Below are 22,070 nucleotides of genomic sequence, written 5' to 3'. Positions count from 1 at the left end.
ACTTTTTGGACTATAACATATTTTGATATATCTCATTTAACATATTTTTATGTTATTTGAATGTAATATTTTATTTCATTATTTAATTAATTTATTTATTTGAGATGGAGTTTCACTCTTGTCACCCAGGCTGGAGTGCAGTGGTGTGATCTTGGCTCACTGCAGCCTCTGCCTCCCGGATTCAAGAAATTCTCCTGCCTCAGCCTCCCAAGTAGCTGGGATTACAGGTGTGCACCACCATGCCTGGCTAATTTTTGTATTTTTAGTAGAGATGAGGTTTTACCATGTTGGCCAGGCTGGTCTTGAACTCCTGACCTCAGGTGATCCACCTGCCTTGGAAACCCAAAGTGCTGGGATTACAGGTGTGAGTCACTACATCTGGCCAATATTTTATTTTAGTCTTTTTAAAAATTATTATTTTTTTTTTTGGAGACAGGGTCTTGCGCTGTTGCCTGGTCTGGAGTGCAGTAGTATAGTCATAGCTCACTATAAACTTGAACTGCTGGCCTCAAGCAATCCTGTCGCTTTGGTTTCTCAAAGCGCTGGGATTACATGTGTGAGCCACCATGTCCAGCCTTATTCTAATCTTTTGAATCATTACCACGAAAAGAACAGTAATAGTGTAGAAGTCTTGACTGTAACAACATAATCAATCATTTTACTAGAATAAAGACGAGGAGAATCAATGTTACAGAATAAATACAGAATGTCTTAGGCATCAGGCAAGTCTTCATTCTCTCACTTAAACCTCAGGTCACTGAACACCTGGACATGAGTGATAATTATTAAGTTCCATCATTTTGGATATCTACTGACTTTCAGACATAAAAACCATAGATTTACAGATGTTTTTACTGCTATGAAAGCTTATTTGTTCAGTAGGAGGATAGAACACATTTTATTAGCAGTTTGATTTATGGTTGTTTAATATTTAGATTCTGGTGTGTGGGCCTCCATTTGTCCTTTTGCCCGGAGCACTGCAAACATCAAGGCCTGTGCTCCAATGTGCCCACAGGTGCTTCTCGCTGCAAGAGACACCAGAGAAAGAGCTGTCCTGGGGCTCATGTCTCCATGGGCTCATGGTGAAGCGGGAGCTGGAGGGGTGAGGTGGGATCCAGGGGAAGACTCTGAGGAGAAACAAAAATCACCAAGTCTACACATTTCCTTCTGACAAAGATTCCATAAGGCAAGTGATAACATTGTCCCCAAAACAGAGGTGGAGGCCCGGTGCAGTAGCTCACATCTGTAATCCTAGTGCTTTGGGAGGCTGAGGCAGGAGAATTGCTTGAACCCAGGAGTTCAGACCAGCCTGGGCAACATGGTGAAACTAGATCTGTACAAAAAATTAGTGGTGTGTGGTGGCACACACCTGTAGTCCCAGCTACTTGGGAGACTGAGGTAGGAGGATCGGTTGAACTCAGAAGGTAGAGGCTGCAGTGAGCCGAGATTGTGCCACTGGACTCCAGCCTGGGCAAGAGGGTGAGACCCTGTCTCAAAACCAAACCAAACCAAACAAAACACCAAAAACAGAGTAAGAAACTGAGGCTCAGAGTGGGTTCATGACTTGCTCAAGTCACAACGCAGGATACCTAGTTCTAGAACCACGTGCAGCAGGGCACCGGAGTCCCCTGCAAACCCATAGCTCTTTTCACTCAGGTCAGGTGGTCCCCAGGTGAATTTCATCCACAGCAGGTTCTTTCCAGCCACAGCCAGCCTGACCTGGGTGCAGGCACCAAGGCCTCTAAGTGACAGAGAATGCAGCATTCCTGCCCACTGCCAGCTGCCCCAGGTAGCCTTTGAGAACTGGCCGCTGCAAAGTACAAGCACAGCAATGACCTGTGTCCTTGGGCTGCCCCACTGCCCTCCTACAGGGGTGGGAGGACCTCTCTGCCATAGCCCCACCTCACAGCTGCCACCCACCCCCTGGGTCCTAGCCCTTCTTAACCCCAGCATTGTCGCTACCTTCTCTGTGACATTGAGGTGGGTGGGTAGCAAGCTTGGTGCTGTGCTCAGTGAGGGCCAAAGAGTGACCTGAGGGTGGGAGGAGAGAGGCAAGTTCTTGCTGACACCCCTGTCCAGTGTTGGCCAGGGGAGGTTCTCCATTCTGAAGGTAAATGGGTCATGAGTGGTTAAAAGGTTGTCCTAGTGCCTCCCAGCTATGCGACCCTAACCTGCTCATTCAGCACCCTCAGCCAGACTTCCAGTCCACTGCTCTGACAATGCTGCCCTTGGGATCCCGTGATGGGAACACTCATGGCCATTCCCTTGAAATGTGGCCAGACTTCAACCCAGTCCCAGACAGGTGTAGGTGCCCACCCACTGCAGCCTCTCTGCATTCTCCAGGCCATTCTCCAACAGGCCGGATGCATGTCCTGGGTGGCTTGACGCTGAAGCTGGGGCCTAGGCTCCCTGCTGTGGGACAGGGAACTGTGGGTGAGACAAGGCTGGCCTGGAGTGACTAGAGCCAGAGGCTGCCTGCCCACCAGCAAAGAGGGCTCAGTAAGCAGGGCCTGGCACTGCTGACCCCACCTTGCTTTTCCTCCTACTCTCCCTTGGAGTTTCACACCCCCGGCTGCCCACTGGCCTAGGGAGGACACTCCTGTCTAACCTCCTGCTTTCACTGTGGACCCACACCCACATGCTGCCTCCACAGGTACACATGCCCTTTTTTTCTCTGCTAACACTTGTTTCTCGTCGTCCACTCTGCCAGGCTGGACACTGGGCACTTCAGCGGTCATGCCAGATCCAGCACAGGCATGGAGGAGTCTAAGGAGGCACCTGCAGTCAGGGAGGGCTTCCTGGAGGCAGAGACCCAAGCTAAGGGCTCAGCACCCTCTCCCCCCACTTACCCCAGGTCACTGGCTGTTCTCTGAGCCTCACTCCCTGGAAGGGCCAGCAGGTTCCAGGAAGTGTCCCCTCGCCCTGCAGTGCTGGTTCCAAGAACTGCAGCTCTTGGCAGCATTTGCTTAGGATCCTTTCCTAGAACTCAAGGCTTGCTCTGCCCAGACTGCTGGGGTCTCAGAGGGCAGCCAGTGGGGGTAGTGGGGGAAGGGGGTGCCCTGGGACATGTCTCTGCAGGGAGAACATCCCATGGACCAGACACTGGGAGGTGGACCTAGGCTGTCAGCCAGGAGTGGTTGGCCACACTAGGGTGGGAGACAGGAGGTCGGTGAAATGCGGGTGCTTTGACTCCAGTCAACCATGGGGTGCGGGCGCATGAGTTCTCCCTGCACAAAAAGGAGGCTCACTCCCTAGGTCCAGAACTTCCACCAGCTTGCCACATGTCACCCTCCACCCCCCCACCTCTCCTCCTCCGACTAGCCTGGTACCAGGGTCCCATACAGAATCAGCACAGGTCTTACCGTTAGAATAGGCCCTCATCAGATAACCTCCAGAGGACAGGCCAGGGTGCAGGACAGGCAGGTTCTGAGGAGGAAAGGGGGATGGGATCGTCAGTCTTGGGGCCCTTGGAAGGCCATGACAATTGTGTTATTAATCCTGTTATGGTTTTACCTTGCCTGGTTAGAACTGAGTAAATCACCCCACCTCACACCCCCCAGCAAGTTGGGTCAGGTGAATGGGGGACAGGCCCTGATAAGTGGTCAAGGACAGGGCCCAACTTCCCTCAAGGTCACCGGGCCTCCCCCTGGGGTGTGTCCTCCACCCGCCACCTCTGAGCTGGCACCAGGCCTGCCCAGCCGCCTGGGACCTGCCAGATCACGTTGAGCAACCAGTTCCTGAGAAGCGTTGAAGGCAGTGTGGTTTAAAATTAACTCCCCCGCTTCCCCTCCCGCCTGCGGCCTCCTCTGAGTTCTTGGAAGAGGCGCTCTGCTCTTCCTGGGAAGAGGCCTCCAGCCGCAGCTGCTGCAATTCTGGCGAAAACACCTCACCCAGGCTGGGGGTGGGGGGTGCCCACGCCAGGCTTTCTCTGCCCTCTGCAAGGCCCAGGGGTCCTCTGGAAGCTAGCATCCACCCCAGTTACTCACTGAGACTCAGAAGAGAAAGGGGGTGATTGTCAAGGTGCTGGGAGGGGGTGCTCCTGCCCCCAAAGTCCACAGCTCCCAACCAGGCGCCTCTGGGCAGGAGAGAGAGTGAACTGATCCCACAACAGCAAACCCAGGACCCTGGCCTACTCTGAGCCATATATGTCCTGGCAAGATGCAGCAACTTGCCTAGGGCCACCCAGCTTTGGCTGCCCTTATAAGCTCAGCCTGCCCACTAGGTGCCAGGCTGATGGTGCTGATCTGGCAAGGATGCCCAGGAGCATGCCCCCGCAGGCACTCACACACCAGGGTTAACAGTGATCTCTACCAGGGGTCTCTCCTTGTCTCTCACCCACACCCCTCGAACTGCCCTTGGAACACCTCTCCTTCTGGTTAAGCCTCATTTTCTCATGTCTCTTGGGCTCCGTGTCTCTGGGGCTTTGGGGAAAATGTTTCCTGAGAACCTACTCTCCCAGCAGCTCCTCCTCCCACAGCCATCCACTTGAAGGAGCTGAGAAAAACAAAGGAATGTTGGCCAAGTGGAAAGGTCAGCACACGCACACACACACACACACACACACACACACACACACACGTGATGTCGCTGAAATGAGGCTGGTAGGGGTGGGAGCAGTGAAGTGCTTCCTGGGAGGAGGCTGAGGGTTGGGAGGTACTTTGAAGAACAGAGCTTTGGCCCAGTCTGGACTATGAGTGCAACCCCCACCTCAGGTGGAGGAGCCCAGCTCTGGTGACAGGAAGTGCTCCATCTGGCTCATGGGTGCTGGGTGTGGGGAGAGTCCCTGGGGCAGGACTCTGCCCTGAGGAGCATTTGCCGGATACCACCCTCCCACCAAGCATGCCATCAGGGCATCATCGGTGCCAGCACAAGCATCTCACTAGTAGGGTCTGTGTGGGTGAGATAGTCCTGGAGGGCTGCCTAGAGGAGTCATGGCAGTCCTAGGTTCCTGTAGCCCTCAGAGGCCCTGCCTGCTTTAATGAGGCCCGAGTCATGGAAGCAACTGTCTTTCCACTGAGCAAGAAGATTTGACCACATCACAAAAGCTCCCCTGCCCTGAGCCTGCTGTGTCTCCTCCTGCTCAGAGCATCAGTTTCCATTCACTCCCCATTCTCCAGCATTGAGGCCCAGCCACTCTCCAACCACTCTGAGGTCTGCATTCTGATCAAAATTAAACCTCCAGGGACCTCCTCGAGCTTGAGTCTCAGATGTGGGAACTCCAGCCTGCTGCCCCAGAGTGACTCTTGGAGTGACCCCTTGGGTGTTCCACGTGAGCCAGGGAGGGGTAGGGAGGACGCATCCACCATGAGAGGCTGTTGAATTTCTGGCAAAGCTCAAGCCTACTTTATATTAAAACTGGTCTAGCAGGTTGGTGTCAAAGGCTGCCCAGGCTTGCACAGGGCCTACTTCTCCTGGAGGAAGAGGGCCTTTATGAGAGCCCAAGAAGTCTGGGATGTCCTGTGCACAGACCCTGAGTCTTCCTGCCTTCGTCGTCGGGCCTCTAGGCCTTTAGGCCCCCGGCCCCTCACCTTCCACTTCACTGCGGGCAGCCGTGCAGGATGGGAGGGTCCCCATCTGAGAGTGAGGTGGGCCTAGTCATGGCCCCCAGCCCCACTCAGATGTGTGTTCAGACTTGGCCAGGAGAGATTTGCTCAGTCAGTAGATTAAAAGTCCAGCATAGGTGTAGGTGCAGGGACCTAGTGAGATGTACACACTGGCACCAATGATACCCCAGTGGCGTGGCTTGAAGGGGGCTGGTATCCAGCAAATACTCCTTGGGGGCAACAAGAAATACCTGGATGGCTTAGTAGCATCTCTGTCCCAAGGTCATTCCAGAGGGAGGCTTGTGAATCCAGGGAGGGACACCACACAGAATCAATCTCCACACCCATTTCCCACCTGAAGACAGAATCCTCTAGGGCCCAGCCCCTAGACCAACTCCTCTAGAAAGCCCTCCTGAATCTCCCCACCCTTCTGCATGCCTTCTGAACCTGTGGGTGCCTAGGCTTTAGCAAGCCAGCCCCTTGGAGGCAGAATAGAGCAGTGGTTACGTAAACAAGATCTGGAATCAGGATGTGAACTCTGGCTCTGCCTCTCACCATCCCTCTCTGAGCCTTCCCTCTTCAGCTGTAGATGAGGACAGCCTCTGCTAGTGGGGCAGGAACCCCATCCAGAGTCACAGAATTGCTGCCCTCACCTCTTCCTGCCCCTGCTCCCACACTCTACCCTTCAGATCCTTCTTTCTGACCTCCTGCCTCCAGGCCCTCATGAGTGCAGATACCTCCCTTAGAAATGAGGGTCAGATCACAGCACTCCCCTGCTAGGTAGGCTCTGAAGAGGTGCTTCGCCATCCTCAAATAAAATCCACCTGATTCCTTTGCCCTTCCCACCCCTCCTGGGCAGCCATTCTGGGCTCTAGGTTTCTGCCTCAGGGCCACTGCGCTTGTAGTTCCTTTCACCTGGGACATCCTTTCTGCAAGTTGTCTGCATGGCCAGCTCCTGCTCTTTGCTTGGGTCTCCAGGCTCAGTGCCACCCAAAGTTGTAGAGCTATCCCCAACGCCCTCCCACCCAACTTAGGGTGTCCCTGTACCCAAAGTTACTCTCCCCGCACCCCCCTGCTTTTCTTTCTTTACACTCTCAAAGCTTGTCCTGTGCACCCATTTGTTCACTAGTTCACTCTCTGTCTCTCCCACTAACCCATGAGCCCCATGAGGGTGGGGACCGTGTCTGTCTTGTTCCCTGCTGTCCCCAGGACCTAGATGGAGTCTGGCCCAGTTGGTGCCTTTGGAGCACGTGTGCTGGTGGAGGACTTAATGGTAAAGTGTGACCTTCGTTACTGTTTGTATGTTGTGCAGGGTCCTTGCACTCACCAGAAAGCTCATCCCTTTGTTCCTGGCTAGTGTCAACATGTGTGCCCCTTTTCCTAGGCCAGGACCACCCAGTGGTGATCATGTTGGCCAGCGGATCTTCAGTATCTGTTAGGCTGAATCTCTGACTGGGGTCTGGGCAGGCATCATTCACTACCCTGGTAGGGAAACAAGAAAAGAAGATGGAACCTGGAACATGTTGGGAGTCAGAAGTAGCTGGCAGCCCCTCCCCAGATAGGAGCTGGGCCCTGGCTTGAGCTGAGGCCAGGGTGAAGAGAACAGGACCTTGGTGGCCAGGCCAGTGGCCAAGAGCTCTCAGCAGGCAGGGAGACCAGGAGATAGAAAACAGCATCCAAGAGCAACTTGCCTGGAAGCCGCCATCTCTGTTCTCCCCATCTCATGTAGTAATTCAGAGGACAAAAGGTCAGTCAGGACCCCCCAGGGTTAGCTCTGCTCTGAGCCCCACTTGTTGAGTGGCCTTGGTCAGCCCCTTCCCCACTGTGTGCCTCGGTTTCCTCATCTGTGGAGTGTGGGTAATATTTGGACTTGACTCCCACGGTTGTGGTGAGTGCTGTATGAGGTGCAAGCCCTCGGCCCATGCCCAGCACCTGGCAGGCACCTTGAGACTTTTCTCTCTGTGGACAAAGCAGTTTTCTGTGCTTCCTCTCGCCACAGCAGCTTTCTGTCCAGGCTGCAGCACCAGGTGAGGAAGAGCTTGACACTGGCCCCTCTGTGTCCACTACCCGTCCACTAGGTGACAAATCTTGGGTGAAGCAGACAGAGCAGTTACCTCAGGTATTCTGGAAGCAATGAAGCAGCTGAAATTCAGACTGAAGGAATGAGGAACTGCAAATACCCCTGGCTGGGTCATGGTGACCTGAAGGAAGTGTGCCATCTGGCCCTACAGACAGCCAAGTGCCCAGGCCGCCGCCAGCAACAGGGAAGGCACGTGGCTGGCCACCTGGGTCTGGGCGCCACATCCAGGAAAGACAGCCCTCCCTCCATCACCCACCTCTTGCCCACTCTCACCTAACGTCAGGCCTATTCTTTGCCGTGACAGCCTCCATGTCCCCAGGGTTCTGTGTGAACTCCATGGTTCTTGCTGTCTATCCTCGTCCTCACCCCTCCCTGTCATCAGCCTGTCACTCCTCACCCTTTCTTGCTCTCAACTTGCCAACAAGGGTCTCTTTTACTCTAAAACTTCTAATTGCTTGAGGGCTAAGACAACAGGAAGGTTAGGATTGTTTCCAGAATAAAGATTAGAAAGCTTTAGAGAAGCTTTCCTGTGGGGCCCTCAAGCAAAGGTGCAGAAAACTTCAGGACGCAGGGCGATCGCAACAGATAGTGTTCCAAAGTCAGACTGTCTGGTAAAAGAGGGTGTTTTCATTGTAATTGCTCTTCCACACACTTCTGGTGTGCTGAACCCTGAGAGAGAAGAAAGGATGCCCCAATTCCAACCAGTCTGGACCAGAATCTGGACACCCCCGCCCCAGGCCAGACTCCGCCAGCTCACTGGCCCCTACCCTGATTCAATTGCCCTGCCCCACTGCAGAGCAAGCCCTCCTCAGGTCTCTGTGTCAGGAACATGGGCCTCTCAGTCATGCCTCGGTGCCTTTGCACTCACTGTACCTTCTTCTGGGAGAACCAGCCCTAATCCCTCTGACTACTGGCTTCCTCATCTCAAGACACTGACCCCAGGAGTGGTCCACAGCTCTCTCCCCCTGGATATTTTCCACCTGCGATTTGGAGTTGGCATTTCTTGTTTACACATCTCTCAGGGCTGGTGCCCCTCTGCCAACCTCCCCCCAGCCCCTGCCTGGCAGTGGCCAGGACAATCGCCCTGCAGGCAGTCTAACTGGCCTTCGTCTCCTAGCTCCCATTTCCCAAGGGGACCCAGGGGAGACGACAGGAGAGGCTGCTCCCTGTCTCCTCCACTCCTCAGTGAGTCCCCAGCAGGGACTGCTCAGCCACATAGGGTTTCTGGGCCTCTCCACTAGCCCAGATATCAAATGGGGGCTAATGATAACAAGATCAAAGGGGACACATTGTGTGCACAACTCAAAAGTGGCCCCATTGAAGGCTCCATACATGAAAGGTATCATTTTATTATAGAGGTAATAAAATAAAGAGGTAATAAAGGTATAATGTCATTACAGAAATATCAGTGGAAAAGAAAAGACCACCAAACTGTTCTTTGTTATAATTATTATTTCATGAAGTCTTATCAGATGTGTATTTCTCTCCTTCTCTCATGTGCAGGCACCTTCCTGGGCAGGAAGCAGACCCAGCAGAACTGCAGCGGCGGCTCTCAAACCAGCACCCCCCCTTCCTGACAGCACAGGCATTTCCCTGGGGCCTGTGCTACAGTGAGACCAGCTCTATGCAGACACAGCTCTGTCCTGTGACGGGGTGAGACACAGGCTCTGCTGGGGACTGAGGCTCTGGCTGCATTTTCTTATCTATTGTAGTTGTCCATCCTCCCCAAGTATGGCTGGGGGCAGAAGAGAGTGAACACATTCACAGACAGGTGGGTCAGTGCCAGGACATCCAGGATTGCCTTGGTTCCAGCAACATGTCTCAGAGAAGAACCAGAGAAGCCAGGGCAGAGTTGGGGTCTCTGGACTACCAGGGCTCAGGGCATAGAGGTGGGGTTGGTTCACCCCTGACACCAACCCCAAGGAGAATAAATAAATAAATAGTATATAATTGTGCAGTCCCCTAGCCTGGCTTACCCCTCAACAAGGGGTCACTAGTCATGGTTGACCTCAGTTCCTCTGCCTGTCATCCTCCTAGAAATGGAGGCTGGCTGCCGGTAGGGGTCCTACCCGACCCTGGGGATTGAAAAACCAGGTCTGAGAGTGCCCATACAGTTCAGGTGGCCAGGGTAGGCAAGTGAGTGGAGGTCTGGGCCCAGCCCAGAGGTGAGACAAGGTCCTGCCTGTCTCCCCATCCTCTGACATATGGCTCAGTGTAATGAAGCCACGTGGGGCCTGGGGGCATTTACCTCCAGGTTGTGTGACACCTCCCCTCTCCCATGCCTTGTTCTTGCTGGCTCTTCCTGGGCCAGCTGCCAGAGGTATGCAGGCACCAGGATGCCTGGAGGAGGGACAGTGGGAGCCCAAGTCCAGCTGGGGCTGATGTCCCCTCCAGGGTGCGACTGGGTGAGGCTGGGCAGGGTGCCCGGCCCAGTCAGAGCTGGAAGGGGTACTGTCGGAGGTAGTCGGCCATGCGCCGGGGCAGTGGCAGGCAGTCCACGTCGGTCACCAGACGGTTGATGACAAGGCGGCACAGGTGTTGCAGGCTGCGGGCACTGCTTCTGCGTACAAAGGGCTGCACCAGTTTTAGGTGTACAGCAGTGGCTGGTGGAGGAGCAGGCAGTGCTGGATCACTAGGCGCGTCTTCCTTAGGCATAGGCAGGGCCGGGGTGGGAGCAGGATCAGGGCTGTCACTTCGGGTGTCAGCAGCGCAGGAGGCCACATAGTGCTGCACAAGGCTGACCACATCCGGAAAGGCCAGGATGCGTGGCCTGGACAAGCAGTTGGAGTCCAGACGGAAGCTGGAGTCAGCATACTCAATGCGCACATTGGTGGGGCCACGAGCAGTTTTCACTGACAGCGTGAACAGGTAGCTGGGGTGGGTGCTGTCACGTACTAGGAACGTGCCCTCTGGCATCTTCTGCAGGTGTTGCCGGGCCTCGCTGGCCGTAATGGAACCCCAATACCAGCCTAGGCAAGTGCAGAGGGGACAAGGGACATAGTGGAAATTAGCTGGCGGTACCAATCCAGGGTAAAGCAAGGCAATGCCTCTCGCTTCACACTTCCCTGGAGAGGGCTGTGCCTCTCCCATCAGACTCTCCTGGGCAGGGCTATGCATCCCAAATCAGACTCAATGGCAGAACTCAGCTTCTTCCACCAGACCACCCAGGAAAAGGCCTGCCTCCCCTCTCAGACTCACCAGATTCCCGAAGGTAGGAGAAGGTCTTGGCTATGCACAGCAGATCCTCCTCGGGGTCCAACACCTTTGGCTCACTCTCTATCTGGGCTGGGGTCCCCTCTGCCACCTCCTCCAGGAAGGCCCCAGCAGGCAAGGGCTGCATGACTGTCTCGAGCAGTTCCAGGGACTGGGCCCACAGGGGCCGCTGCCCAGTCCGCTCCACAGCCAGCAAAGGATGAGGTCTAGAAAGCAGTGGATAAGCAGTGAGTGGAGGACCCATGCTTCTCCCATCTCCAGAGACCCCCCTATGCCCCAGACTAGTTGCATGACCTCTGGCTGGCCCATCTCACTATAAGCCTCAGCTTCCCCTCTACCCAGCCATGGGCTCAGTTAGTCCAGTATCTCATTCCCCACTTGTCATCACAAAAGCCCCCTTGTTTCCATGTGGGGATCCTCTTTTGAAAGATTCTTTTCCACTGCCCCGCATTTAATAAACAGTAATTAATCACTCTCTATTTTACATCAACCAAAAACACAGATCATTCCCTATAGGCATTTCTAATGTTCTTGCCACACTGATAGGATTCAGTGCAAAGTAGCTTCATGTTTGTGCCCTCCTAGCTGAGGTGGGCTGACTAAGTGGCCCACTAATGAACAGTCCTAGTTGAGCGATAGATCTACGATAGGTAGATTTATCCTACAATAGATCTGTGTGGGGTCCTCCAGAGAAGTCCCAGGATTATGGTAGGCTGCCTGAGGTCACACGCTGCCTCCCCATGGATAGGAGTGTCTCTCAGAGGGACCTAGGTCCACACTGGCCAGGACATAGAGACTGAAATAATCCCCTACCCATACAAGTCAGCCTATCCTGGCCTCTGCTTCAGTGGAGGGTCTGGGGTGGACAGTGGCCTCTAAAGGCACTGGCAAGTCTCACCTGCTGTCAGTATGAGCTCCTACCAAATAGCAGGGACCTAGCCCACACTCCAGATCCCACCCTGGCAAGCCAGCCCTATCAGGCTCTATGATCTTGTACAAAGCTTGCTCTTCACTGGGCTTCAGTTTCTCTTTCCCGAAATAAAGGGTCCCACGAACTCATACACTGAGAGGTTCAGTAACACCATATTCTTGGATGGCTGGGGTTGAGGGAACCAAACTGACCAAATTCTGAGTAGGGGGATTTCTCCTAGGGGAAGCCCACCCAGCATGGTGATACTAGGGCTTCCTCCTTGGGAAAGCAGCAGGGACTGGCCCTACTTCCCCAAGAAGACTGCTGCTCCTCCCTCACTCCTTGCAAAATACATCTCCAAGCCTCAGTTCTGGGTCTAGTCCCTGGCTGGGCCTCAGGACACTGAGATAATGAAACCATGGCCTTGCCCTCAAGGACAACCAGACTGGCTGGGGAAGATGGCACTAAGAGTAATTATAATGCAAAGTCATAAAACTGCAGGTGTCCTGGGAGAGTCAGGGTCTGCTTGCTCCTGAGCTGAGTCTTCCAGGACAAAGGAAGGAGCTGGGGGAAGGGACCCCAGGCAGAGAGGACAGCACGGGCAAACAGCGCCAGTATTGCTTGTGAGGCAGGGAGGGGTAGGCAGGAGCCGGTAGCAGGAGCCAGACCTGACTCCTGTGTAGGTTATAGGTGACCCTCTAGGTTCTAATAAATCATGGCCCTATGACCGCTCACAGTGAGAAAGGGCCACACAACTCTGGCACACCACAGACTGCCAAAAACTGTTCCACACCTACCCTGGCTGTGCTGTGGGAGTTCGGAAATCCCTCTTGGAGAACTGGAGGCCAAATGTTGAGATGACCTGCCTGCTGGGGCCCAGAGCTACCTTCCCAGGGGCATGGTTGGTGGCTAGCAAGTCAGGCTGGAACCTCTGTGGGTGGCCCTGTCCAGATAGCTTAGCCGGTCCTCAGACAGATTCCACCTGTGGGTGTGGGCACCTCTGGGGCTGATGTGGTAGCTGGGTGTATGAATAGCTGTGTTGATCACCACAAGCTCCTGGTGAGTGACTGTGTACCTGGGCAGGGGTGTGTCCATGGCTGTGTCATCATCATGGTGGGGACAGTGGCTGGTGTGTTCTAGGTATGTGTGTGTGCCTGCTTTGGAGCCCAGCAGTCTGTTAAAAACTTTGTTCCCTGACACCCAACACTGGCCCTGAGCTTATAAGGGGGTGCTCAGCTAGGGTAAAAAGTGAAAGAGGCTATGGGACCCCAGAATGCAGGGGGAGGCTCCTGGGGGGGAAGGTAGTCGCGGGGCAGGTATTCAGGAGTCCCAGAATGCAGACAGGAGGAAGGAACTTGCTGGAGACAGCAAGGGAGAAGTAGTCTTCCCAGCACCTTCATGTCCTCTTCCCTGGCCTCACCTTCCACCCTCCCTCACTTGGCACCAGGCCAGTTGTGATAAGCACAGCCACCCAGTTCTCTCTGAGTGCAGAACACCCATTTATACCTTCTTCTCTCCTTGGAGCTCCCTGAGCGCCTGTCAGATCACCATGGCCAGCATCAGACCCTTTGGTTGAAAGGGTTGCTCCCAAGAGTTGCTGACCATCAGGTGCCAGCCTGAGGAAAGGCAAGGATCTCGGGCTGTCTTCCCAAGAAGAGCCTATTTGCTAGCCTGGGGCAGGAGAGGGGACACCAGGACAGAGAGGGCCAGGGGCTGGTCCAAGGTTACTAGTAGGCAGGGCAGCCGGCAGGCTAGCGTAGAGTGCTCTGGGCCCAGAAGAAGATCTGGGATTGTTGGCCACATCTTGGTGGACGCCCTGCTGTTGGCGTCTATCTGGTCCAGTGAGAACCCAGGCTGAGCCCACCCCGTAAGTTCCTCCTGTAGCCGGCCAGCCCCCGGTTTCCCAATCCACAGTGGGAATTGAGGTGAGTGTGTGGGGGTGGGGAGTAGGAGTGTCACAGCCCCACACAGAGCCTCGCTCCCGAGGTCTGTCCGCGCTCAGTCACCTCTGGCCGGTCAAGCCCTCCCAATGCCCGGCAGCTAGCACATGGCCCCTGTTCTCCTGTGCGCCCCTCTTGGTGGCCGGGCGGGGGCAGAGAGCCGCGCTTACCCCTGAACGCAGAGGACCATGTCCCCGCGGCAGCGGCGACTCCGGAGTAGGGACTCGGCTGGACGGCGGCGGCGGGAGGGAACCTGTGGGCGCGGAGTGCGTGCAGGGTAGGCTCCCGGGGCGCGCGGGCGCAGGGCAGGGACTGAGAGGCAGTGGCGCGGACCGCCTGCGAGGGCAAGGTGGGGCGGGCCGGACGAGCGGGGCGGGGCGAGCTGCTGCCTAATCCTTTGTCTGCCGCGTCCCAGCCCTTCCCGGAAGCGGCGTCTTCCTAGAACCGCAGGCTGAGCGGTGGGGCCCGGGCCGGGTGCGCGGGCGCCGTCGCCGGGTCTGGGGCCCTGAGCAGTGAAAGGAAATACTTTGACAGATTTCCAAGAACTTTCCAGGAAAACGGGGCGGGGCCCTGCGAGACGACCAATCACGACGCTGAAGGTGGAGCCGAGCGGTCGGGGAGGGCCAATAGCAGCGCGTGGACCCGGGGCTGACGCTACCCAGCGGGGTAGGACGGAGAGATCAGTAGGGAAAGACCGGGTGGGGAAAGTTAAGGAGGGGCCCGGGCTCAGCAACCCGCGCCCAGATTGCCTTCTGGCATTCTGCGTCGTTGGGGAAGGGCCCTCTTATCTCGCCGTGGAACTCCTGGCAGGGCGGGGGGCGGAGTCCTGGCCTTGTCCTCCCTACTAGCTACTCCTCCAAGGAGGTCTGTCGGCGTGGGCAAGCGCCCGGTGTTGGGACGGCCGCTCCTGGACCCTAGGACTCTGTGTGTCGGGTGTCGGATTGGGTGGCATGGGGTGAGGTCTGGAGCGGGACTTAGGGCAGGGTGGGGTGCAGAGGACGGTTCCAGAAATGAGTGGGTCCACTGGGGTCAAGCCGGCGGTCACCACAGCCAGAAAGATCCAGACAAGAACGTGTCCTTTGAAAGAGTTGAAGGAGAAAGCACATCCCAACTTTTCAAATTCTGGCCGGCCCGGCCAGTCAGGGGAGAAGAGACTACAGATTGGAGGAAGCAAGCAGAGACAGACTCAGATGGCCCGGACTCTGGGTTGGTGCTCCGCACCCTCCCCCCAAAAAAAATGCTGAGAGAGAGAGTCCGGCAGCTCAAAACATTGGGAGATAATCTGGGAGCAGGGTAGTAGAGGTTGGGGCAGGGTGGTGGGGCAGAGTAGTAACACTCCCTCTTATCTACAGGGAGTACTTGCTGTATTTGATCCTCTACAACTGGTGTTGCTCCCATTATGCAGACGGAAGACAGCCCCAGGGAACAAATGCTAGGAAATGGCAGGGTAAGAGCTTGATCCCAGCTCTGAATCAGAAGCCCACACTCCTACCAGGACCCTCTCCACGTGTTTCAGTTCACTGGATTCACTGTGGAGCATCTATGTGGGGTCTGTGTGAATCTCCTCCAAATCCTTGGGCCAGAAGAACTGTGGGATTTGGAGAGATCGCAGGGTCCACTCCCCACCCCCTACCCCCTCCCAGTGTGTGCACCCAGGGTCCTCAGAAAGGAGGCTAGCTTTGAGATCCTGGGCAGGGATGATAGACCCCTGACTGTGTTGAAGGGCCTGAACGATAGTGTCCAGGGAAGACAGAGCTCAGCTTGCTCTGCCCAGAATGGCAGAAGGCAAGAGACCTGAAAGCAAAACCCTATGAAACTGGAGGAAAATGGTTTAAGTGTCAGGCTTCAGGGCAGTAACTTCTCTGCAGCTTTCCTGAAGGGAAGCCAGGCTTCATCAGTGCAACTCTGCCAGCCCCCTCCTGAGTTGGTCAGAAGCGGCCGTCCCAACACCCCATGAGGGGAATGCATGTGCCTATGGAAGCATGGACACTGGTTATAGGGACTGGGAGGGGAGAAGCAGCACCTTTGCTTACTTTTCATACTTCTGTATAATTTGAATTAATGACAATGAGCAAGTTTTACTTATGCAACTTAAAATTTTAATAAAAAGAGACAAGCTTAAAAATACAATTATAAACTTTTTAGAGCAATTATACTCTAACTCCATTTTAAAGTTTCTTGGAATGGCGGTAGAGGGGATGGATACCTTATAACCCACCTTGAGGGGTGGGATACCTGGATAGCCTGGTATTTGGCCCCTGTGTGGACTACTGACTTAGCAGTAGGAACTGTCCACTGTCTCATTACTATGAAGACAAAAGGACTTTGCAGCTGCCAGGCAACAGAGTTACAATTTTGAACTTGGGTCTCTTATGGGGCCAAATCCCAAGCTCTCTACCAAAACTATACTTCTTACCCCTCACCATGACTATTCAACTGAACACTTACTATGTGCCAAGCACTCTCAGCAATTTGCAGCCTCATGTCGTTGTCACAACTACCACATATTATCTCCTCTTTACAGGTGTGGAAACTGAGGCATGGAGAGGTTACAATATACCCTAGATCTCCCAACTGGCAAGTAATGGTTGAAGTCAGGAGCCTACACACTTCCTCCTACTTCCTCTGTGGGTGCTGGTGATCTGCCAACTCCTAGACATCCAGCTTTAAGGTCCTCAGTGAAGCTTCTCTGCCCCCAGGCCTGTCAATGTGAGAGCACCATGGGTGTCCCTTTGAAAGTATCTCCTACAGAGGTCAGTGATTATGCGGTCTATGCGTAAACCAAAGGATCCCAAGGGTTTTGGCCTTCCAACTAGTTTTGTGTGTGTGTGACTATGACAGCACTGCACACCTCACCTGCATGCTGGAAATAGTGATGTCCCCCTGTTCTGCCCCAAGTGCCTGCCTCAGGCATTGTGGGTCCCTCTGGTCAACTTAGTACTTAATTCTCCTGCCCTGGTTGCTCCCTAGAAGCCCTGGCTCTGATTGCTGAGCCCACACTGCCACCTAGCGGTGGCCCCTCTCATGCCCTCACTAGCCAAATCTCCATAGATTCCTCCCTTCTAGGATACCCTCCCCTGCACTCCAGGGATTGACCTTACTGCAAGATTCCCCTGCCCCTCCCTACCCAGAACAATCACAAGATGAGTCACAAGAATACACAGCAGTGCCTTCCCCAAAGTCTCCCTCATTTGGCCTCCATCCTGTCATCATGTGCAGCCTCCCCTCTCCAGGAAGGACAGAATGTGTTTGTGTGTGTGTGTGTGTGTGTGTGTGTGTAGGATTTAGCCACCTTCACTTTAAGCTATTCCAAAGTCTCTGTCCCCTTGGACACACAGCTATATGAAGGGCTGTGTGGCAGAGTCTGCCACCATGAACCCACTCCTCACCAGGCCTAGCCATCCCACATGCCAAATCCTCCCATCATAGTGGAGGGGATGTGGCAGGTGGTTGCTGGAACATGAGCACTAAGGGAAAACCACATATTCTGACTTTCCTGGGCTAAGTGAGTAGTTGCAAGTCATCTCTCTGATGGACCCATGGGGGGAATACATGTGCCTATGGAAGCATGGACACTGGTTATAGGGACTGGGAGGGGAGAAGCAGCACCTTTGCTTACTTTTCATACTTCTGTATAATTTGAATTAATGACAATGAGCAAGTTTTACTTATGCAACTTAAAATTTTAATAAAAAGAGACAAGCTTAAAAATACAATTATAAACTTTTTAGAGCAATTATACTCTAACTCCATTTTAAAGAAACATCTTCACGTAACATTCAGTGAGATGCCTTTGGCTGAGGCAAGGAGCCAGCCTCCACCCTCAGCTGCCTAGCCTTCTGCTCATCCAGAATGACATTTTGCTCAGCCTCAGGTTCACCAGACTCAAACTAGTCGCCTTTAGAGAGCAGAGCCTTCTTCGGTGCCCTCAGCAGTAGAAGCTTTCAGATCATAGGGCTTTCTAAGAGGCTCTGAGATCTTGAATCAGATTCTCAGGTTGGGCTCAGGGACATCAGTTCTGGGTCCAGCTGGGCATAAATGCGTGTGTGTGCACATGTGCATGTGTATCTGTGTGCATGTGTGTTATATGAATGTGTATGCACATGTGTAAAGGTGTGACTGCATGTGTACATGTGTGAGAGTATGTTTGCACATGTGGCTGTGCAAGGAGCCAGAAAGGACTAGGAGAGGAGGCCATAGTTTGAGGATAAGAGCCCAGCCCTGAGGTTGTGCTTTGGAGTTGGAATGGGGGCTCTGTCATGACAGCTGCTGACCTCAGATAGGTCACCTAACCTCTCTGGGCTTTTCTGTCCTGTGTGTCTGTAGTGTGGGGCAGAAGGGATAGTGTGACCTCCTCCAGTCTCTGTAAGGTCGGTTCCAGGGAGAGCACCTACCCGGCATCTGGTCTACAAGAAGTGTTCACTATGGCCAGCTGAGGCTATTGTCTGGAGCCTCCTGCTTCACTGAATACTGCTAGCCTAAAGGTCGCCTGAAAGAAATAGGGGCAGAGCCCCCAACCCTGTCTCCACTCAACAACTGCACACAGTGGGTACTCACTAATAAGTTGTAGCACCCTTTCAGTCACTCATTCACTCATTCATTCACAGGACGAGCATCTTTCCAAGAGCTACTTCTCTGATGAGGCTGGACATGCAGCCCAGGGGTCCCTGAGTGTGTGTGTGTTAACCAGTGGGGCTGAGGGGAAGGCGCTCACTAGGCCTAAATTCGGACGCCAGGAATAGGATGGCTGGGAGATGCCTCTGAGTGGGACCGAGGTCCTGGTACCTGCAGTCCTGTAGATGGCCTGTAGATGACAGCAGAGGCCCACGCAGAGCCCCTGCCCTGAGCTGCAACCTTCCCAGTCCCGAGTGAACCAGCTCGCTCAGGTCCCTCAGCTTCCGGATTGGGGGAGTGATGTACTGTGCGCAAGTAGCTCAGATCTGTCCCAGGAGACAGCCACAGCCACCCTCCCTATGGCTCTAGACAAGTTGTTTTCTCCCCAAGGGCCGCAGTTTCCTCATCTGTGAAATGAGAGCTGTTTAACAGCCGGTGTTGGGAAAACTGGCTCAAAATACATAATGTGGTCTAAGACGGGCTTAACAGAGACTTAAATGTGCAAGGCAAAACTAGAAAGCTAATGGAGAATATCTGTCACTCGGATGGGGGACAGAGACTTTTTAAACACGACGCCAAAAGCCCAAACCGTAAGGTGAAAGGTTGGCGGATCTGACCAAATGGCAACTCGGGATTTCTGGTCCCCAGGACGCTGTATATACCAAAGGGAAGCAACGAGTCAAGCGGGAGCTGCACAAAAGCGGGCAGCCGCCAGTGCTGGAGACGCCCAGAGCCACCAGAGGCTAAAGAGTGGCGAATTCAACAACGACGAGATGCCACTTCCCTCGGCATGTTGGCAAAAATTAAAAAGTTGAGTACTCTGAGGGTTGGCCACCACTAGGCAAGTCGGAAGCCTAGCAAGCCATACTGGAGGGCCACTTGGCAGCGTGTCGAGCAAACACCTGACTCAAGGAGAGCTTTCAAGAGAAAGAAGACGTCCTGCGCTGTCACGTTCTAGGTCACGAATAAAACCCGGGACCCGCACAGTAGCGGACTGCCAGTTCAGGAGCCTCCCTGGGTGGTGTCCCTGGAAACCGAGGAAGTTACCGCCCCCTCGGGAAGCCACGCCTCCTATTTTGTTCCGGCTCGGGGGCGGGACCCAGTCGAGGCCCGTCTGGCCCTTTAAGGCTGACCTAGCGGGGCCCCAAGTTGGGATGACACGCAGGGAGCTCGGGGTGGAGGGCGGGGGAGGTCACGTGGGCGCCGGCAGCGCGACTCTCGGCCCTGGGCGCTCTGCGGCCGCCAGCTCCCGCGACCGCCGCCCCTGCCCCTCGCTGGTGCCTCAGCAAGGTGCGTTGCCGCCAGGTACGCCCTCGCCAGGTACGCCTTCCTGGGTCCCCTCTGCGGCCTCCTTCGGGGACCTCGCGGCCATTAGGCGCCCGGCCCCTTCCCTTCTTGACACGTGCCCGGGCGGCGCTCGCTTGTACCCGGCCGCGCGACCACCGACCCCTGCGGCAAGTCTGTACTCTCTGGCCATTCGTCCCGCACTCCCAGCTTGCCCCGGGCTAGCAGCCCAGCCCAATTCAGAGGCTCCAAAGCTGTGGTGCGTTGGAAAAGTCTGGGCGGGACTCACTCTTCCCCTTTCCCCCAGGTGCCGCTAGAAGCGCCAGGCTGGGGCCGCCTCCGAGCGCCCCGCGGGGGCCATGGATGGTGAAACAGCAGATGAGCAGGGGGGGCCTGTGCCCCCGTCAGTTGCACCCGGCGGACCCGGCTTGGGCGGTGCTCCAGGGGGGCGGCGGGAGCCCAAGAAGTACGCAGTGACCGACGACTACCAGTTGTCCAAGCAGGTGCTGGGCCTGGGTGTGAACGGCAAGGTGCTGGAGTGCTTCCATCGGCGCACTGGGCAGAAGTGTGCCCTGAAGGTCAGTGAGCCCTCACTGAGGCCTGGGCTATCCTGGAGGGTCCACAGCGGAAGCCTGTGGGTGAAGCTATGTCTAGCGCCCCTGCTAAGCTTCCTATGCTCAGCAACATGTTTCATCCTCATACTGTCCTGTAAGGTCAGGCTTGTGGTCCTCCCTACTTTACAGTTGGGGAAACTGAGGTGTAGTCTAGCTAAGCTTTGGGTGTCCCAGTGAGCAAGGGGTGGAGTCAGTATGGCTAGAGCTGCTGCACCCGGAAGCAGGGAAGGGGTGACTCCTGACTCTGGGGTTCTGGGTGGACCCATGTGTTCAGGCCCAAAGTGGGTCTCTTGTTCAGCTTGGCTGCCCCTTCCATGGGAAGCTCCTCTGACTGGAATGGATCTGTTGCCGTTTGCTGGAAGCTGAGCCCTCACCAAGGCTTGGGTGGGGCTGCTTCTTCCCTGTGGCCCCTACCTGTCTGGGCTGGAGTGGTGTGAGCCTCCCAGGGCTGGCCAGAGGACAAGGCTGATGCCCACTGCACCTGTGGAGCCTCAGGAGGCTGCTGATGGACTCCTGTCGAGTCGCTGGTCCCATGTTGAAAGGGACAGGCCCTGGTCCAACCCACCCCTGGTTCCTGGGCAGAGGGCGGGCCAGCCATCTAACCACCTCAGACTATAGGCTCCCTGGAGACCTGGCATGCTCATATAGGTGACATGGTGGGGGTCGGGGGATGTGGGGGTTGGTTACCTAGTTCTGGCTTAAGGCATACATCTGGGCCTTGGGCCATACCCCATACCCAGGATCCCTTGAATCTGTCATCTCTGGGGTCTTTACTCCTCTGTAGCTTATGCCAATGGATAGGTAGAGCATGGCAGGGATAGTGACTCCTGGAGGCTAGCAGTACAGCAAAGGCCTTTCTCATTTTACAAAATATTTTTTTGTTGTTTTTTTTGAGACTCCATCTCTCTCTGGAGCTCCGTCTCCGGCTCTGTTGCCAGGCAAGAGTGCAGTGGCACGATCTTGGCTCACTCCAACCTCCACCTCGCAGGTTCAAGTGATTTTCCTGCCTCAGCCTCCCAAGTAGCTGGGACTGCAGGTGTGTGCCACCATGCCCAGCTAATTTTTTGTATTTTTAGTAGAGACAGGGTTTCACCATATTGGCCAGGATGGTCTCCATCTCTTGACCTCGTGACCCGCCTGCCTCGGCCTCCCAAAGTGCTGGGATTACAGGCGTGAGCCACTGCACCCACCCTTTACACAACTTTTAATTATGAGTCCAAGTGCAGAGTCCTCTAGATACGGCTAATGGGTATCCTGTGTTTGCCAGTTTCATGACCTTGGATGATATCCTAGACTCTTGAAGCCAGGTTTCTGCATCTATTCATGAGGAAAGATAAGGAGTTGTTGTGAATATGAAATGAGATTATACGTTTAAAGCACTTGGTACAGGACCTGATACAGGTCTGGAGAGGTTACAGGACTTATTTAAAGCACAGGATCTTAAAGCATCTGAGCAGGGAGCTGGGCCCAGCTGTCTTGTGTCTTTCCCAGGACCGCTAGGGCCAACAGAGGAGGTTGTCTCCCCAGACTGCCTTGGAGGGGATCATGCAGGTGGGTCTAGGAGAGGATCAGGGTTGGGCTGGTGGGGCTGGGCTCCAGATATAGCTTCTTTGCCCACTAACCCAGCAGTCGAATGGGGTGCGGGAGCTTTTCAGAGTCTCAGGAATGGGATTCTCTGAGTCTTGTAGGGAAAAAGTCTCTCTTCTGAGGGCAGACGGGGATTCTGAGGGCAGAGGGGGATAAGGGGATGAGGAATGAGAGTTTTCATTCCCATATGGGCACCATTTAGCCCTTCTGCCTGTGCTATGATTGAGGGCAGTCTGGGTGGGTGAGGGATTGAGGCCAGAGACCCACTTCTTTTTTTTTTTTTTT

The 22,070-nt window shown here is 54.8% G+C and overlaps 2 protein-coding genes and 2 long non-coding RNA genes across 9 annotated transcripts in view; 2 read left to right on the top strand and 2 right to left on the bottom strand.

Moving 5' to 3' along the window:
* Positions 1–636: 636 nt before the first annotated feature.
* On the bottom strand, positions 637–3,663 carry LOC111555512. Its single transcript, XR_002735554.1, has 3 exons — positions 3,514–3,663; positions 3,363–3,426; positions 637–1,127 (listed from the first exon to the last, which is right to left on the bottom strand). It is a non-coding gene; the product is annotated as an uncharacterized LOC111555512 (long non-coding RNA).
* A 5,281-nt stretch (positions 3,664–8,944) lies between these two features.
* On the bottom strand, positions 8,945–14,201 carry CISH (cytokine inducible SH2 containing protein). 3 transcript variants are annotated; one of them, XM_023231558.3, is made up of 3 exons: positions 13,857–14,201; positions 10,822–11,042; positions 8,945–10,592 (listed from the first exon to the last, which is right to left on the bottom strand). In XM_023231558.3, exons 1-3 carry the CDS (start codon positions 13,874–13,876, stop codon positions 10,057–10,059), a joined length of 777 nt encoding a protein of 258 aa, XP_023087326.1. In that variant the 5' UTR covers positions 13,877–14,201; the 3' UTR covers positions 8,945–10,056. The 3 variants fall into 3 exon arrangements, with proteins under 3 accessions (XP_023087326.1, XP_023087327.1, XP_023087325.1); XM_023231559.2 differs by lacking the exon at positions 13,857–14,201 and adding an exon at positions 13,253–13,839; XM_023231557.3 differs by lacking the exon at positions 13,857–14,201 and having other exon boundaries at positions 10,822–12,638.
* Positions 14,202–14,378: 177 nt separating this feature from the next.
* Positions 14,379–16,862, top strand: LOC116418717. Its single transcript, XR_004228851.1, has 2 exons — positions 14,379–15,133; positions 16,211–16,862. It is a non-coding gene; the product is annotated as an uncharacterized LOC116418717 (long non-coding RNA).
* Positions 16,863–19,439: 2,577 nt separating this feature from the next.
* Positions 19,440–22,070, top strand: part of MAPKAPK3 (MAPK activated protein kinase 3) — a 37,876-nt gene continuing 35,245 nt past the window's right edge. The window contains exons 1-2 of one of the 4 annotated variants that reach the window (XM_026448021.1): positions 19,440–19,590; positions 19,892–20,162. In XM_026448021.1, the coding sequence (XP_026303806.1) occupies positions 19,944–20,162 (219 nt within the window). In that variant the 5' untranslated portion in view covers positions 19,440–19,590; positions 19,892–19,943. Of the gene's footprint in view, positions 19,621–19,891; positions 20,163–22,070 lie in introns of all 4 variants that reach the window. The other 3 variants (XM_026448022.1, XM_026448020.2, XM_026448019.1) reach the window with 3 other exon arrangements.

Source organism: Piliocolobus tephrosceles, chromosome 2 (genome assembly GCF_002776525.5).
Source record: "Piliocolobus tephrosceles isolate RC106 chromosome 2, ASM277652v3, whole genome shotgun sequence".
NCBI classification, from domain to species: domain Eukaryota; kingdom Metazoa; phylum Chordata; class Mammalia; order Primates; family Cercopithecidae; genus Piliocolobus; species Piliocolobus tephrosceles.
Note: the sequence above shows the minus strand (reverse complement) of the source record. Positions and strands in the feature narration are given on the sequence as shown.